This window comes from Musca vetustissima, unplaced genomic scaffold, assembly GCF_032173495.1.
Source record: "Musca vetustissima isolate MV318-11 ecotype Yass unplaced genomic scaffold, APGP_CSIRO_Mvet_v1 utg15939, whole genome shotgun sequence".
Lineage (NCBI taxonomy): Eukaryota > Metazoa > Arthropoda > Insecta > Diptera > Muscidae > Musca > Musca vetustissima.
Window position 1 is genome coordinate 256982 of NW_026882780.1, and position 20038 is coordinate 277019.

The 20038-nt window shown below is 30.7% G+C and overlaps 1 protein-coding gene across 1 annotated transcript in view; it reads left to right on the forward strand.

The window, feature by feature from the left end:
* The first annotated feature begins 534 nt into the window (after nucleotides 1-534).
* LOC133329456 (putative uncharacterized protein DDB_G0271606) overlaps nucleotides 535-20038 on the forward strand; it is a 30773-nt gene continuing 11269 nt past the window's right edge. The window contains exon 1 of the mRNA XM_061537928.1: nucleotides 535-719. Coding sequence (XP_061393912.1) covers nucleotides 611-719 — 109 coding nt within the window. The 5' untranslated portion in view covers nucleotides 535-610. The remainder of the gene's footprint in view (nucleotides 720-20038) is intronic.

Genomic DNA, 20038 nt, shown 5'->3' on the forward strand with positions numbered 1-20038 from the left:
AAGGAATATTGAAAATAAATTTAAACATGAATTGTTATAAAAAGCTACAAAAATGTGGCCCCCAATATTAGTGTTGGAAACTTTAGAAAACTAAAACAAAAACAAACCATTAAGAAAACGTAAAAAATAATAATAATTAAAAGGAAGAAGTATAAGCAACGTGAAAAGAAAACAAACACACACACATACATACACCAGTCCAGAAAAAAACCAATCAATATTTTCTCCATGGATATCAGTGAATGAAAAAAAGTGAAAGTGAAAGTGATTTTATAATCAAGCCACAAAAACAACAACAACAACTACAACAAGATCATTCAGAAAGCTTAAGAATTAACTTTTTGTAATACAAAAAAAGAAGAAGAAAAAACTTGGATTATTAAAAAAGGATTAACTTTTTCACAACAAACCACCCCCAGCAAATTGAACTCCTGTGCTCTTGGTTGGATTACACACATTTCTTTTCCGTCCTCCACCAGTCATCACCACCAGCGAACAATTTTTTATTTGATTTTTCCCTAAATTCTTTTCGCCTGCTGCTACTTAAAAAAACTTCTCTGTAGAAGTTTTTTTAAATCATCAAAAATCTATCAACATTTTGCCGTTAAACATGGATACTAAATTCTCACCATCACCGATGGATATGGCTGCTGTCAATGATATCATGGCACCCAGTAGCGTCAATGCAGCAAATTGCCAGTATTCGACACGTTATTGCTGTAAGTTTGGAAATTTGTTATTTTTTATTTGATATATTTTTTATTTTAATAAAAAAAAACATAGCATACTGAGGGGCGAAATTCCTAGTAAGGTAAAGGCCAATTCTGAGACATTGTAGTGTACATTTGAAAACATCAGAATGTGCAAGAACAATTTTTTCAATGTTAGGCATTTTCCAATACCAAACGTTCTGATGTCGTAAAACGAATTTCAATTTAAAGTTCTGAAAAAAACTGAATTTACAGAAAAGTATTGGTATTCTCTTAAAGAGCATCAGAACCTTATAAAGGGGTTTAATGGATAAACGATCAAGTCGAATTCTAAAAACAATATCTCTTTTTTTAGACTGAACACCAAGATCACATTCCCATATTTTTTATATCCTGAAAATTTTATAATTTTAAATTTTATTCTAAATATATATATTTTTTTGTTACTTCTAAATATTCACGGAAATCATTTTTCTAACTGTAGTAATTATCAATTGGTTCAAAACTCTATAAAAATATCCAGAATTGTTTTTTTTCTAAAAAAAATGGACTGAAACTTCTCCAAAATATTTCACAACGACGAAAAATGGTTGGCCGAAATATTACATATGGCATTCTGAGAACCCTTACATAAATTTTGAATTATATTTGACAAAATATTTTATATTTAACAAAATAATATAATCTCCTGCTTCAAAAAGTATTTTATTCAATGAATTAAATTAATAGACTTATTATTATTTTAGGATAGATTATTATCTTAACAATAATAATCTATAACGACTTTTAATAGGAGCCTTTCCAAACATTTGATGTTTAAATACTTAAAATGTTTCTAGAAGTCTCTCGCTTTCTAGAACCAAACATGTAGACCACGTAATAGGTTCTCTAGAGACCTTTGGAGAAAATTTAATTACTCTTAACATCAATTAATAATTAATTATCAATTACTAGGATCTTATCCGAAAATCTGAAGAAAAGTCTCTGGAATTTTCCTGGAGAGCCAATTTTATACCACTTCGAACGTTTTCATAGATGAATTCTATTAAAAAATTATTTTAACTAATTTTTAGAATACCCTCCATAGGCCTAACCTAATTGAAGGAATATATTTTTTTACCAAACTCGAATTCAAAAATATTCCAGATTTTTGTTAATTTCCTGACTTAGAAAAAGTTCAAACATTTAGGATTCTTCAGGAAATTTCTATAGACAAATTTTGATTGCTTCCCTTGGGTAATTAAAAAAAAATAATTTTTATGGAACCGGGACCTATAAAATTTCTAGGAGGAATCTCTTTGGCAATTTAATCAAGATCCAAGTTTAGAGAACTATGACCTTTAAAATATCCTGCCTTACTTATTTTATATTAATTTTCTTTAGTGGCCACAAAATCATTATCCTGGCAAAACATGCACTTAAGTTTGAGAAAATTTGACGGATATTATAAGCAAGATCAAAAATTTCTATAAGGTGGTCTCCTAAGACTGACTGATATTCAAAAATAAAAATTTATCGATATGGACATACATTTCATTAGAGGTTTCTCTAAGGATGGGAGAGCCAAATGGCAAAAAACCGTACCTGAATTTTCTGTTTAGAAAGGATTTGGCTTATCTTCAAAATATATTTTTTTTATTTCAGTTTCTCCTATATATATATATATATATATATATTTAATTCTTATGAAATCGTTCAAAACTATGCATGAATGAAAATTTTGGTTGTAATTTTTTTATTATTATTTTTTTTGTTTTGTTTTTTTTTTTTGTCTTCTGACTCACCACTCATGGTATTTGTTAGCTTAAAAAATTTCAAGTTACAGAATTTCGTGGAAAATTAGCTAAACCAATTGTTGTTGTTTAGTGGCTGAGCTTATTTTGTCAATACACAACGAAAATCTGGTAATTCAAAGAAGAAATAGAAAATCCACTAGAAGAGGTGTCCAACAAAATACAACATGCTCAATTAAAAAATATTATAACGACCTCCCATTTTCCTGAAAAATCTCGAATATACGGTGATTTGTTCCTTCCCAAAAGAACCTGTTCGATCTATCGATTTTTGTACGAAATTTTTGTTCAAAAGCATCTATGGAATGCATAAACGGCAGATTGATGTAGCAAATTAAATTCACTCAAGTTTATCCAAATTTGTCGTTGTTGTTGTCGCTCTTGCTGACCCAACCAAGTACAATGACAAGCCCAACGCAAGACCAACAAAATTTCGTATTTAAAAAACTAAACAGCCTAACATTGCAACAACAATAAACATTGAATAAACTAAAACGTTTATCGTTCGGAAAATCCAAAAACCAAAAAATAGCTGCAGTGCAACTACCAATAAGCAAGGCTTTTACGAGGATTGTGTGGCAAGTAAAGGAAGTTAATCTCATGCAGAAGAACAGACACACATAACTAACAGGATCGGGATAATTGAAATATGACAATCGATTAACAGAAGGATTTGCTTATATGACGAGACGTAAAAATTTTACCGAATTTTGACCAAAAATTGGTTAAATTATTTCCAATACTTCCCTCATATCTCTGTGCTAAACTTCATTCAGCCTTTTCTCTCCCAAAATGAAAAGCAGAGAGAGAGAGAGAAATCCCATGCATTAAGCTCTTCATACTGACGAAAAAGCCACTGCAATACGAAAACATTTTCAGTAGTATTGTTGCACATGTTGTTGTAGATGATGTTGCCGTTGTTGTTGATGTTGTCGCCTCATCGAACAAGTGCTGAATGCTGCCGCCATCGTACGAAAAGAAATTTTGTAGCTGTTGCAGGTACTCGGTAGTCCGTTGTTTGACTTGACTTCTGTTTGCTTGCAACAAGATGGCAAATATATGTATGAAATGTAAATTGTTGTTGTTAATTTCTTATTATTGTTGTGGCAAACAAGTTGTTGTTGTTTTTTATTTATTTAGTTTTTTCTACAATGGAAAGTTTCTTTCCTTCTTTTTTTCTGTCATTCGAAATTATCGTTTTCTGATAATAATACAATAACTCAGGCCTATTGAACTTGACAATAAGCTGGAGGTCAGATGTAAATAACTTAAAATAGAATCGAGTTGCACTTGAATCGGAATTGAGACAAGTTCCCATGACCCTATATGGAAGAGTGTAAACCGATTCTACTTTTTCTAATTATAATTTATCTCGTTCTAATCGAAAGTTTAAGAAATGAATATTCTGTCAGACAGTAGATGTTCCAGGTGTCTTAAATAGTTTTCTATATAGATTTTCTGAGGTTCTTCGTAAGTGCGCCTTAAGATTTTCTCCATGGTTTTTTATTTAAACACCTTCTATTTATTAAAGTCATCCCAAAGATTCTTTTCAGAACCGCAAGAAGCCTTTAATCTACAGGAGCATCTCGAGAGATCCTTAGCCTGTAAAAAAACTTAGGCGGTTTTCTATTTATTAAAGTCATCTTAAAGATTATTTTCAGATCCGCAAGAAACCTTTCATCTACAGGAGCGTCTCGAGAGATCCTTAGCATGTAAAAAACCTAAGCGGTTTTCTACCATCCTCTGTATACAGAAGAATCTCAAGAGGTATTCTACATATAGAATATCCTCTAGATATCATCTACATATAAATGTACCTCAAGAGGTCTTCTACATATAAAATTGTTTCAAAAGGACTTCAAGTGGTCTTCTACATACTCACAGATGTGTCCCAAAAAATCTTCTTGTCAAACCTCAGAAAAGATCTCAATTTGTGCCTCCATTTCCATATTCAATCTTTAAACCCATTTTAAAATTCTGCAGCCTACCAAATAATTTCAAAATCTCCCATCTTATTTCGATTTCATTTTACTTTTCCAATTCCATAATTTATTCCCCCCTATCAAGCAATCTATAATTTATGCCAATAAAATTCTCTCTCATTGGTAAATTAGCATAAAAATTTGTTCTGCTGATCTTTATCACAGCACATCTTTTAAAAGATAATCTCTACACTTCAAATGCTCTACTTCCTGTACACAAACGGAGGCACACACACATTTGTGATTCTGGCATCTTATTTCATTAGCTTATTTTATTGGCCCACAATATAACAGAACTTTTATCTATCTTCATTCTCCCTGTTCATTCTGCTGTTGTCTTCTTTTGTGGGTCAATCAGTTCATGACACATTAAAGCAGCAACAACAACAAAAAATGGAAATGAAAGCAAAGGAAAGGAAAGAAAATTTATGCCACCGCATTTGCCCCCAAAAAGTAAACAAGACTTAGGAAAGCACAAGAAAGTGTGTGTGTTTGTGTGTGGGGGCAACAACAGGATGTCAACTGTTACAAGTCATCCGGGCACCCACATGACCAAAAACCAAGCGACAATAATTTACATATTTCTGACTTTTTTCGAGCAAACCAAAAACAGGCGAACTTTAATGAAATTCTCAGAAAAAAAACGAAAATTATTCTCTTCATAAAATAACAACAACAACATAAATAAAAAACACAAGAAAATACCACTCACTACGGAAAGAAGAAGAAGGGTTTCATTTAAAGCCTTAAGCAATTTATTACATATAGCTACGTTATAGAGACACATACCCTCTTACTAACACACACACAACGAAACTTAATAGTCATTCCTAATCTAGCCTGAAAATGTAATTTTTTTTTTTGCTCTGAGATAAAAACAGTAACTCTTCTATACTAGACTAGCATGGCTCAAACACCACTCTCAACATAATGAAGTTCGCCGGAGTAGCTTTGCTTTGCTCAGCTACACTGCTCTATGGCACTGACTTCGCTTCCCAACAACTTTCACCCATTAATATTCTTCGCATTGAACAATAACAACAACAAAAACTACATTTATACACAGAAAACTCTGCAGCTGCAGAAGTTACGATTTAGCCAGTCTGTCAGTCAGTCTATAGCAGAAAGTCATGAAGAACATGTAGGCATGAGAAAGAAAAAACGAAACACGGATAAAATGTTTTTTTTTATAGGCATCAGCTTGTGTTGCTGGAAAGCATGCTGCAGGAACAGATACTTGGTTCATAGATTCAATGAAATTTCAAAAGGTTCTACTATATAAATCGTAGGCCCTCGAGAGGATTTGGGTTGACAAAAAGGCGGCATTTATAGATAAAAGATCTTCTATAGGTAGAGGAGACCTAGGAGAACTATTATTGATAGAAGAGTCATAAGAGCGATTTTTACAGATATAAGGCCCTTAAGTAGTCTTCCATAGATAGAAGATGAAAGAGTCAAAAATAATTTATCCTAGAATAGAAAACCCTGAAGATATTTCATATAGATATAGGACAATCAAGAGATCTTCTAAAGACTAGTATGATCTTCAGAGATCTTCTGTATATTGAAGACCTTTAAGAGAAATCCTACAGATGAATGACAATTAAGAAGAGCCTCGAAATGTATTCTATAGGAAGAAGGCCTTAATATATATAAAAATGCAGAACAGCTTAATAAGGTATTTTATGTAGACTAACCGCAAGGGATGTTCTATATAGTATAGCCTCAATAGGTCTCCTATTTATAGCCTCACAAGGTTTTCTCTCCAAGAAAAGTCTCAATAGAGGTTCCGTATAAGAAGAGCCACAAAAGACATTCTATAAATTGAAGATTTTTTAATGATAGAAGAAAAATATTTTTTTTTTTAAATCCACGTCTATGGATAGATTGAGAAAAAATATTTTTAAAAAATCCATAAGGATAGAAGTTGAATAAATTTTTTAAATAATCCAAGCCTACTTTAAAACTCCACGTCTAGGAATAGGTGAAGAAAAAGTATTTAAAAAAAAAACACACCTAGGAATAGATGAAGAAAAAATATTTAAAAACAAAACAAGATAAGTACTTTCTTAAAATAATCCACGACTCTGGAAAAAGTAAAAAAAATGTTTTTAAAAAATCCCTCATTTAAGGTAGATTTTTTTAATAGAAACCAATAGAAAAATATTTTTAAAAAATCCATGCCTAGGGATAGATGTGAAAAAAATATTTCTGAAAAATCCACGACTATGGGTAGATGTGTAAAAATATTTTAAAAAATTAACGCCTATGGATAGACGAGAAGAAATATTTCTGAAAAATCCACGCCTATGGATAGATGTGGAAAAATATTTTTAAAAAAATCCATGCCTATGGATAGTTGTAGATTTTTTTTAATCCACTCCTAGGGATAGACGTGGAAAAATATTTTTATTTATTAGGGATAGTTGTAGATTTTTTTTAAATCCACTCCTAGGGATAGACGTGGAAAATATGTTTAAAAATCCACGCCTAGGGATAGACGTGGAAAAATATTTTTAAAAAATCCACGCCTAGGGATAGACGTGGAAAAATATTTTTAAAAATTCCACTCCTATGAGTAGACTAGAAAAATATTTTTTAAAAGTCACGACAAGGGATGGATATAGAAAATTATTTTTAAAAATTTACGTCTTGAAATAGACGTAGGAAAATAATAGTTTTAAAAAAAATTACGCCGAAAGAACGCCAAAAATGTTTTTTGTAGGACATTAAAAACTAGCCTACATATAGAATTTCAAAACACAGTCCATTTACGGGCATATAGCAGGATACAATTGTTGTAAATGTAGAACAACATTCTACAGAAGAAGGTCTTTTTCTTTTTTTACTTGACTGGCATCTTTGTATAGCCCATGCAACTTCAATTCTTTTCTTGTTTTCCTACAATTTACAAAATTACTTCCACATCACTCTCACTTTCTACAATGTAAGGCCTAAACAAAAGCAAAGCAAACAAAAACCATGATAATTTATTTAAATTATATTTTTTTGCAAAAAATTATTTCTTCTTTGCCATTTACAGAGTAGAAGAAGTAAAAAACGACTCCGCCACTATTTGCTGAGCAATTAGCATACATGTGTGAAAAAGTAATCGTTAGGCTTAAAATATATGCAAATGATATTCGCAGGCAAATTGGTGGTGGATAACAAAAACCACACCAACAACAAAAACTGTTAAAATAAAAACAAAAGTCTTTTATTTAATGAAAAACTACGACAGGGAAGATTTATGTTTACAACAGCAATAACAACAATTTCTAAAATACACTACTACTAACTATTTTCTTTCTATAAATATTTCTATACTAAACATGAAGACACACACACATACATTATCACATATATACAATCATATATATTCATAATCATCATCAACAACAATGAAAAGCTAGCGGTATTTGTAGTAATTGTAAAACCCATTATGGCTGTAATCGTTATGGTTGTAGTGGTGTTTGTGTCTGTGTAGTGTGATTGTTTGTTATTTTCTTTTATGATACGCTGTGGTTTGTCTAGAAATGAAAGAAAAGAAGCAACAACTTCTACTGCTATACTACATAGTTTTGTTGTCTTCTTCTTCTTTAAACATTATTTTTCATTATTGTTGTTGTGGTTGTGTAAAGTGAAAGTTTTGTCTTTAATAGTCTGGTTGCTTTGGCTGTTGTGGTTGGTGGTGTTATGGTGATGTCGTATCAACAAGAGCAACAAGTTGGCCGCCTTGCCACCTCCCTCCATCGGCCCCACCATAATAAGCATGCGTTATATCGTGGTGGTAGTGGTGGGGAGTAAGGTGTTATGGTTTGTGTGTGGATGGGGGTTAAGCAATGATAAGAATTTTAATTCCGCTTCGTTTCATGTTTGTTTCTTAAGTCTTTCGTTTTATGTTTTTCCTTCCAACGCTGTTAAAGAGTTAACATTCATGGTGTGTTTGAGTGTAAATGTGTGTGTGTGTGTGTGTGCGCTTGCTGGTGCTGAAGAATGCTTTGCTTGTAAAATTTTGTATTTTACTTTTTCTTAACAAAGACTTAATGTGATTTTTTAAAGCTTTTAACTTGTTTTTTTAATTTCTTTTAATTTTTTTCTATTTCTCCATCATTTCTTTTTTCTTTCTTTCTTTTTGTGCTATCTTTTTAATCGTTTTATATTTTTTTCGTTATGTATTTTATTTTTAGTTTCTATAGAAACTAAAAGTGAATTGTTAATTTTATTTTCGTCAAGTCTCCACCTATTTTTTTGGTCTTCTTCCTCTTACACTTCTTTGGTTTTTTTTTAATTGATAAAAAAAGAAAAATTTTGTTTTTCTTTCCTTCTTATTGTGGCTTTAATTGGTGTTATGTTTTTCTTTAAATAATAATAATTATTTTTTTGTTGTATTTTTATGGATTCTGAATTTTGTGTATTACAAAAGTGTATGTTTTTGTTGTTGTGGAGGTTTTTTGGTCAGACCATGGTACATAAAGTTGTTGATGGCCATCAAACGCCATCAAATAAACAACAAGATTTTCACTTTAGGAATATTTAAAATGTTAATAAACCAAATCTTCTCTAGCCTTTAATTATTTCGGGGTTTAAATATTGAATAATATTTATGAAAAGGATTTTTAACAGCAGTAAAAGTAGAGTAAAAAATATGTTTAATAATCCAAAAAAATGGATAGGATCTAAAAATATTAAAAAATAGATTCACTATTAATGGTAGCTAAATAGTATTAGAACAGTCGGGAAAATGAATTGGATCTAAAAATGTTAATGGGACTTTATTCTTGAAAAAAATTTAGAAATAAGTGCAGAAAAAAATAATATAAAAAAATTTTATGTACTATGGATAGGTGGAGTTTATTTATTCAGGGTGGAGATTTTTTCCTGGACTATAAATAGTTGAGAAAAATATTAAAAAAAAAAATACCAAAATCTGGAAAGGCTTGGAAAAAATTTTTAAAACTCCAGTATTTTCAAAATATGCAGGACTAGGAATAGGTTAAGAAAAACTGCTCTAAAAACCCCACGCCTATAAATACGACTTAAAGAATATTTTTTTACAAAATCCACGATATGGAGAATCGGGAAAATTATTTTTAAAAAATACAAACCTCTGGATAGGGTTAGAAAGAAATGTGTTTGTATATTTGTATATTTTTAAAAAATCCTCGCCTAGACCATAAAAATATATTATTATAAACCCATGCCTATGGATTGATGTAAAAAATATTTGTAAAAAAAATTAATTCCTATGGATACCCTTCGAAAATGTGTTAGTTGTAGAAAATTTTATTTGAAAAATCCACTTTAATGAAAAAACTAAAAAATATATTTTCCAAAAATCGCTGCCAAGAGATAGGCTTCAAAAATGGTATTTGTGTTTCTGTTTTGTTTTTTCTGAAGATAAATTCTCCTAAACCAACTTCTTGAGTTTTAAGCTTTTATTTCCAATGCCTTTGGGTCACTGTAATCATAACGGTGCAATAAAAATTTATTAAATTATTGATGAGTAATGTGGTGTGAGCGTTAAAGTTTTTTTTTTCCTTTCTTTTAGCCTCATCATTATTTATAATTTTCTTTAGAAATTATCAAAAAAGAAACCCCAAAAAATACTGCAAAATGGTTTGTAACACATTTTTGTTGTTGTTGTTATAAAATATTGCATAAAATAATTTAATGTTGTTAAAATTAAAAAAAAAATAAAAAACAAAAATTGTGCAAATACAATTGTATTGTGGGTTTCAAGTGGTCATCTGGAGGAGGTTTTTATTTTCAAGTTTTTTTTTATTTGTTGGCACTCCAGATTCCAAGTCACGTTGGTTGGGTAATTATACAAACATTAACAACAATAATAACAGCGAATCTGTAACACTCACACATTGTGTCGTATGCAACCGAAAAAATATATATAAAGCAAAAATATATTATTATAAAAGAATTAACTGTTAATGTGTGTGTGAGTTTGTGTGGTCTTTCATTATGGCCGTTCATTCACACCATCTTTCGTCTAGTTTTATTTAAAAAAAAAAAACAACGACAACAAAAACTAAATCTTTATTTTGCACTTTTACAAAATAAAATCGACATCAGCAGCAGCAACAACAACAATGAAAATTCCAAATCATATCTTATGTAATCACGCACAAGTTTCATTTTTTGGGATTTTTTTTCTCTTTCATCCACAAAAAAAACAATATTAATTTTTTTATTAAATTTATTTTCTTAGTTTTTGGTTGATGATGAATCACGAATGTACTCTGAGATGTTAACGGATCCGTTTAAAGCTGTATCATTATTTTTTTATTTTATTTTTTTTTTCCAAAGTGGAAGAAAATTTAATTTTTTTAAGACAATGAGGTAACGAAAAAAACGATGACGGTTGGAACCGACTGATGTCCTTCTGTTGTTGTACATTGCTACTATTGAAAATGGGTTATATCGGGACACTTTATTAAAAAGCCCACACGCAAAAAGAAATCGTTCCTACTTGACTTTGACTACTTACTTTTCCTTAATTGCCTCCTCTCGCTCTTTTCTTTACCTCCATGGAATTTTCATGACTTTTCTCCGATGAAAACAGCATCACAGATCAAAGTCATCCAACACTGAACTGATAATCTGACCGACAGGCTATACCAGTTAACGGATAACATATAAGGCGTTGTTCGTTACCTTGGAAAGATTTTTGTTTTGCCACATGACACACCACACCTCACCACAGCAGCAGTGCCGTTATCAACAACTTTAGTTGCTAGTTGCTTCGAGCATAAACTAACAAAAAAGTTCAAAAACCTTAGCGAAGACGGAGGCAAAAGCCCAGTGGAAATTGGAGGGGAAATTAAAAAAATGGTTTGACAAATCCGCTATAATCTGCAGTAGATGGATTGGAGACATCTACTTTATAGAAAATGAATAGAGAAGGTCATACAGTCCATTGTAAAAAATCGAAATATATATTAAAAAAATTCGATTATCTGTAAATATGAAAAATCGGAATCATCTGCTTCCTAGAGAATGTCCGGCTAACTTGTAATAAATTATCTATGGCTTGTGCAATCCTCAACTCCATAATAATGATATCCACTTTGTACTATATGGTCATATTAAGTGGTCACCCATCATAACCTATCATAGTGGCTATGTATCAGATATTCCATATGGTACTCCACCCTATAGGAGATTACAATCATATCATCTTCACTATGGAGAATGGCCATCTACTTCAAAATAAGTGAGCCAAAATAAGAATCCCATCTACATAGTTCATTTATTTAAAAAAATCTAACAACAGTCACCAATTCATTGCTACACGAACCCTGAAATAATCCACTTCTCTTTCCCTGAATAAAAACCCAAACCTCTACCCCATCCCCACTAAAAACACACACATTTTTTTCGCTACAATATCTTCTGGTACGTTTCTATATTTCGTTCGAATCGCTGTTTTTGTTGTTGTTTTCTTCTTTTTTTTGTGCACACATTTTGGAATTTCCCGCATATTGACGAACATTCAACTGGAAAAGAGCAACAGCGACAATAATATCAACAACATCATCTCCGTCATTGGACACAAACAAATATATCTTGCACACACACACACACATCTCAGCAACATGCATGAAAAAAAATAAAGAAAAACAGTTTTTCTTTTTGCACTAGGAAAAGACTTGTTCAACAGGCTAAGAAGAAAAACTCTCTCATGGCTGGTTTAATGGCCAAGAGACACACAGAGGAGGGGAAAGAGCGGCAAGGGATGTTAGACACTTTAATGGTGGCAAGTGTTTGAATGTTGTTCTCCAATGATGTTTTTCTTTTTTCATTTTTGTTTGTGTGTATTGGTGTGTGTTTGTGTCAATATTTATTTGTTGCTGTTTGTTTGTGTTGTTTTTCTAAACTTTCCACCAGGCGACCATGATGCGATGCGACGGTGATGTGGATGTTGATGATGATGGTACAAAACATCATCAATTGGAAAAGTTTCTTACGTTTTTTCTTTTGCCTTTAAGCAAATATTTGCTATATTTGTTGTTGTACCACAATATTACATACATACATACACACACACATACAGATAAATGTATATTTGAACTATCCATGGCTTCTGGGTTTTTTCATAAATATGTTATTGTTGTTGTTTTTCATTTGGGTTTTCTTTTGCTGTTAGGCCTTATAGTTGGTGACTTTGGTCATGTTTGGTTGTGTGTGCATGCTGGCTGTTGTTCCATGTTGTTCATATCGCTTCATCCCAATATGTTTGTTTGATTTGCAAACTTTTTCTTTTGGGTTCATCTTTTCTTTCGGTCTGCATGTTTTCATTAGAATTGTCCTGGAAATGTTTGGGAACCAAAACAATTGAAGATGAGAGTAGGAGAGATGTCATCATAGATATTTAGGAGATCAATGGGTTATTATTTGAATATAACAATAGCAATTGGGTTATTAAGTATTTAAGAAGTTCACTAAAAGCGAAATAAAAAATATTTTAAACAAAAAATAAAATATGAGATATAACTTTTGTACCATACATGGCCTTAGCTTTGGTATATAATTTAAAAATTTAATTTTAAAAAAGATAATAATAAACATATTAAATTTTCTTAATCTATGTGATTTAAATAATTCTGATTACCCGATAAAGTTTTTTTAAATGAATGGCTTAAAAATAAATAAAAAAAAATAATTGTAAAATTAATTTATAAATATAATTTTGAGCTCAAAATTTAATAAAAGCGTCAAAATAAATATATGTTTTATTAAAAAAATTAAAAAAAAAATAATTGTAAAATTAAATAAATTAATGACTTCAAAATAAATATATGTTTAAAAATCCAAGATAATGATGATTGATTTAACTTATAAATTTAATTTATTTATCTGAAAAATTTTTCGTCTGGAAAAATATTCAAAAATTGCTTTAAAATATTTTTTGAAAAACTAAAATGAATGATGAAAATACACAAAAATATTGTTAATAACAGCTCAGATAAAAAACACCAGTTTAAAATATCCTGAAAATATTTATAAAATAAAATTTATATTTTTGTTAGATTTTTAGTTTAGAGCTTGGAAAAAATTCAGTAGCCTCGACGATTTATTTGGGATATTATTTAAATTTAATTATCTTTATTTTAAAATATATGGCTAAACAAATATTAAAAACTAATAAATTACAAATTAAAAAATTACAATTAAAATTTTCCGAGCCAAAATTTTTTTATTATTTTATTGAATTTTGTTAGGAAACATAAAATATCAAAGAAGTACTAATTCCCTTGCAAACGTCCCATAAATCACCAGAAGTCAATATACAGAATTTTTGGTTCGTATCAAAATATGAATATTTGGGAGATACTGGCCTATCCCAAAACTTAAATTAATGTGCATAATAAGAATGCAAAATAATATTTTTTATATCAACATTGCTCTGCAATAATTTCTGTCCCAAATGCTTAACAAAAAATTATCGATTATATTGCAAAAAAAAAAAAAATACAAAAATATTTGTATTCGATTTCGGTTGGAATATTTGCCTTTACAATCAAGATCCATGCCAAAATAAATTAATTAGAATGAATTTTCAATTACAAACCCAAATACCTCGTCCTAAAAGTCATCGAATTTTATTTTAATAATTCTTGATAAATAATAGAACCTGTAATTTGGGCGTCATTGATGTGTGTGTGTGTGTTTTTTTAATGTCAATATTAGCTTCCAATAACACATATACCTGAAAAAGAAAATATTTAAGATTACTGCCACAAATACCCTCACCAATAATAAATCCTCGAAAATAGTACGAAAATATTTTATTTTTTTCGGTTTAGAAATTTTGCTTTTACAACCACGGTCTATGACTTTTGGCTCCAAATTTCCATATAATGCAATGGTACAACTATTAAAAATAATTATTTAGAGTTTAAAATTACAGTCCCAAAATACCTTATCCTAAAAAATCTTCAATATTTATTTTAATAATTCTTGAAAAATAATAAAAAAATAACACTTGTAATTTGGGCGCCATTGATACTTCTTTTTAAGAAAATGCTTTCCAATTTTAAAAAAGAAACTGTGCATTTAATGACACTTTTTTTTAAATTTGGTGACTTTTTGTATTCATAGAATTACGTTTATTATAAACAAATCACCAAATTTAAAATAAAAGTGTCATTAAATGTACAACCACTAGTGTTAATGTCAATTTTAGCCTCCAATAATTCTGGGCATAACCACGATTATATTATGAAAATATGATTATTTCGGCTTGGATTTTTTGCTTTTTTCTCCAATAATTCTAGCTTACAAGTTCGAAAATTATTATTCCCAAATTCCAGTCCCAAATACATGATCCTAAAAATAATCAGGTATTTTGTTTTAATAATTCTTGAAAAGGAACATATCTCCAATAAAAATAGGCACAAAAAATGGAAATATTCTGATTTATTCGGATGAAATTTTTGGTTTTACAACAACAGATTTTTTGCTCCAAATGTTTTTTCCAATAATTCTAGGTTGTAATACTGAAAATAATTATTAAGAATTTTAATTCTCAGTCGTAAATACATCGTTCTTAAAATTCTCAATTTTAATTCTCAATAATTCTGGAAACATATTTTTCAGAAATATTACAAGTCTTGGCAATAGTTTCAATTTTCATTTATTATATTTTGTTTTTAAATTAGCAACCTTTTAACAATTAATCTTCAAACTATTGTGATCCCAAACTAGTATTTTCATATGTATATACGGCTAAATCTGATTCTGTTACATTTTTCATTAATTCAGGAGAAAGCAATATTTGAAAATTCTGCAATCCAATACAGTAATTCATTCAGACATTGGACGCTTTGAAACTACTGTAAGCTTCTCATACAATTCCTTTCAATTCAATGGAACATCATCATTCAAGTTCTATGTGAAAAAATCTTTAAAAACTAAACAAAAAATATATAAAACATTAATCATAACAATATTTCAATATAATTATTATGATGATGATAATTATGTTGATCATTATGACGATGATGATGTTTGCAATAAATTTCTTTCTCTTCAGTTTTTTATAATAAAAATCTATCTGTCTGTAAAAATGAAATAATAATCATTATGGGTTTTATATGGGATTTTTCGTTGGCACAAACAAAAATTTTACAGGACGGTCGGGATTGTGTGGATATTTGTTAATTGGACACTTTAAAAGGGATGATGGCAGATTTCTGTACAATATATATATATATATATATATATTTTAAAAAAGTTGTACTCTTTTTTGAAGTGCTTTTTTAAAGTTCAACAATTTTGATACCTGTTCCCTTTATCTAGACTTTACTGTAAACCATGTTTTATAGCATCTTAGACTACTGTCATATCAATACATACTTTGTTAGCTTGTCCCAGACTATACTATGACCAATGACAGAAACAATGAAGAAGCTGATGCCAGTGTATGGAGGATAGGATTGTGGATTTATGCGTATCTTCGTTAGTTTCAAACATTGTTTTACTACAATATTTGAAGAAGTAGAAGAAAAGGCTAACGGATGTAATGTCAATTAACTCAAGTCCAAGTATTTGAAAATAAAATGAAAAAGATTAATTGAATTGTTTATGTAGTTGTGAAAGTTTGCAGTAAAAAAAATAAATAAATAAAAATAAATAAAATTTTTGGGGTTTCATTTAAAATTTCTAAAAAATGAAACCCCGAAAAATTTATATATTTGTTGCTATCGTTGAAAATATGAGAATCTATATTCAAAAAAATTCTAGGCCAAGAATGTCACCTCCCTTTCCCCTTTTTCTCCAGACATTCAATTTGATACATCAATAATATTCTTATTTATTTTCATTCTTTTTTCCCCCTAATAACTTCTAAGCAGAACAAATTTATCTTTCATTTTCACCTATTGTGGACAGCTATTTATCTCCTTTTCGTAGATTGAGTTTCATTCTGAAATGAAATTAAACAAAAAAAGTGGGGTTCTTTTGTTTTGATTGGCATTTCTAATATCCAATTAACCTCATTTCTTCATAAAAAAAAAGTTAAAAAGCCATGAATCTTACCAAAAAAAAAACTTTTTTGTTTGTTCTACACCTTTTTACAATGGCCAAGAAAACTGAAACAAAAAAATCAAAAATACATTTCTTTAAAAAAAATCATTCCACGAAAGAAAAAAAACCAACAACGAAAAATGTACTATCTGTAAACATGCATCGGGCCTCATTTATTTGGTTTGGCTTGCTCTTGGCCCAGACCTCAAAACCCCACAAAATTCAAAAGAAATTCATTTCACAGCAACAGCAACAACAACAACAACAGCCACAACAAACATCAAGAATGCATTTTGTTTTCGGTTTCGTGAGCGGCTATCTGGCCTCTCTCTAAATGCTTGACCCACTTTAGGAAATTCTCACAAAACAATAACAACAAAGCGATCAGCACCACCACAACGACAACAACAACTTGGCCAATACAAATACCCTAACTACGGCTTTAAAACCCACGCTAACTTATTAAAAAAAAAAGAAAGAAAAGAAAAAATGTTTTTTTTTTTATTATTGTGCACCACACAAAATTCATTGGCGTTTGAAAACAGTCTTTGGGCCGCCCCATTGTTAATACGAATCTAAAAAAAGAACAAATTCCCTCCTATGAAAGAAAGACCCCACTCCTCAAACTGTGATCGTTCGTTTGTGCGAAGCATGTGAAAGTAAATGCGTGCCTCAATCGAAGAATTCTGAACAGATGGTTTTTTATTATTTTACTATAGGAGACGAGAGAAGGTATGGAAATGTTGGGAATTTTGTTTTTAGAGAGAGGAATCAGAAATTTGAGACACTGTTTTTAAAGATTCCAAGTTCTTTTAGAGAAAGGTATGGAAAGTTACAAGGGGAAAGAAATTCAATAAAAAAAGTGAAAAGGCCTTAGGTTTTTCGGTCCGAGCAAACCTAAGGCCTTTTACCTTTTAATATTAGATATAATTTACTGTTTTAACTTCTCGTTGGGTATCAAACATTATCGATATCAGTCTACTTTTTAGGATAGCCCTCATATAAAGGTACCCACCGAACCGAATTGGCTCCAATTTGATTCTTATTGAGTGTCAAAATGCCCGCCATTTAAAAAGTCCCGAACGATTACAGGTATTTTACTTGCGATCTCAAAATAGAGGGTACAAATAGTTCGGTCTGGCTGAACTAAACAATGTTTTTACTTCTTGTGATGTAATTTTTTTTTAATTTATCAAAGGTTTTTATTATGACAAAACGTTGGGCGCCATTTACACTACTCAATAAATAAAGCATTACTACTTGAGGCAAAAATGTTGGGCGCCATTGATGCTATTCACTTAATAAAGCATTATTATAAAGCAGAAACGTTGTTCCAGTTGTCAAATTTAAGAAAAAGTTTTTAGAAATTAAACAAATTTTTACGTAGCAATTTAGTTTAGTTCAAAGGTTTTTTAATAAAAAAAAATTATTAAAAATGCACATTCACAGGTGCTAAGATATCATAAAATATTTTTTTTAAAGCATTCTGTTTAAAATTCATAAAATATTAAAAAAAAATCAGCTTATAATTTATTCTAAAAACGTTGGGCGCCATTGCTTAAAAATTATTCTTCCCAATTTTGTATTGGCAATTTTCTGTAACTTCAATTTTCTTCTGGCACCCATTACTTCCCATACCACCCCTCATTATTTGATTTATAAACCAAAAACAACAACAAAATGAGCTGTTAACCAAACTATAAAAAAAATCAAATGAATCAAAGCGAGAACAACGTGCATTGTTTTCTTAACGAAGCCAAGACGTCACGCATTTGCACTTCGATGGAATATCACGTGAAAGAAGAAGAAAAGAAGCAACTCAGCACACAACAACAATGAGAACAAACAATGAAAATTAAAAGAAGATCAAAAGCATTATTCTCAGCCGCCAGAAAAAAAGAAAAACAATCAACGAAACGGAATTTTCAAACAACAGACAAGCCTCTCTTCTTTTTTTTTATAACAGAATCTGGTTTACACGAACACACACACAGAATCTATAGAGCCGCAATAAAAGAAGAACGTCTGCCAAAGAATGTTTTACCTTGTTGCCTCTCTTACCAATAACAACAACAACAACAACGCGACAACAATGTTTATGATGACGTTGTTGTATTTCTGTCTTCTGTTCCGTTGTGAATGTGATTTCATTCGTTATGGCTGTTTTAGAATTTACGTTTTCATTTGAAAAAATATGGGTCAAAAGAGAAACTAACGGTATCTGACGTATAAGCAACATCTGTAGAACGGGCGAGCACACACACATTAGCAAAGAGAAAAATGGTAGTTCCTACTCTCCCTCTCTCTATAGGAGATCAGATTTAAAAAAAAAACGAACATCTGCATATGGGATGCAGGGATGGGAAACTCAATGCATTTTAAATGGCTCATGTACCAATGGCTCGAATCCCAGGTGTGGATCCGCAAGTCATTTAATCGATATTACATTACTCCGAATGTTATATACTCTATGAAAGATTACCCCAAATATCATCTACTCTACTGTAGGTGATTTAGAATGTTATCTGCTCTACAAAAGATGACTCCGAATTTCATCGGCTCTATAGGTTATTACCCCGAATTTGATATACTCCATTGGGAAGACTCCGAATATAATTTACTCCATTGTCGATGACCGCAAATGTATTCTACTCTAATGTAGGTCACACCGCGTGACATCTACTCTATAGTAAATGCTTGCGAATTTAATTTACTCCATTGTAGATGACTCCAAATGTAATCTACTCCAAAGAGGACTACTCCGAATGACATATACTCTATAGAAGCTGACTCTGAAAGTGATCTACTCTACAGAAGATGACTCCCAATGTCATTTCCTCTGTAGAGGATTACTCCGAAATTCATCTACTCTATAGCAGATAGCCTCGACTGTAATACACTGGTAGATTGTCATTCCGAATATTATTACCGTGTGAAAAATGACTCCGAATGTCATCTGCAGTTCAGAATATGGCTCCGAATGTCTTCTACCCTATCGTAAATGACTCCGAATGGCAAGTACCTTATCGTAAATTACTCCGAATGTCATCTACTATAAAGAATATGACTCCGAATGTCATCTACTGTATAGAAGATGACTCTGAATGTCATCTACTTTAAAGAAGATGACTCCGAATGTCATCTACCCTTTAGAAGATGACTCCGAATATCATCTAATTTATAGAATTCATTTACTATATGGAAGATGACTACGAATGTGATCTACTCTATATAAGATGTCTCCGAATACAATCAAACCTGTAATAGAGGACTCCGAACGTCATCTCCACTATAGAAGGTGAATCCGAATGTTATATCCACTATAGAAGGTGACTCCGAATGTCATCTACTCTATATAAAATGACTCCGAATGTTATCTACTCTATAGGATGTGACTTCGAATTTCATTTACTCAATGGAATATGACTCCGCATGCGATCTACTCTATATAAAATGACTCCATGAGACATCTAATCTATAGACAACGACTCCGAATACCATATACTCCGTA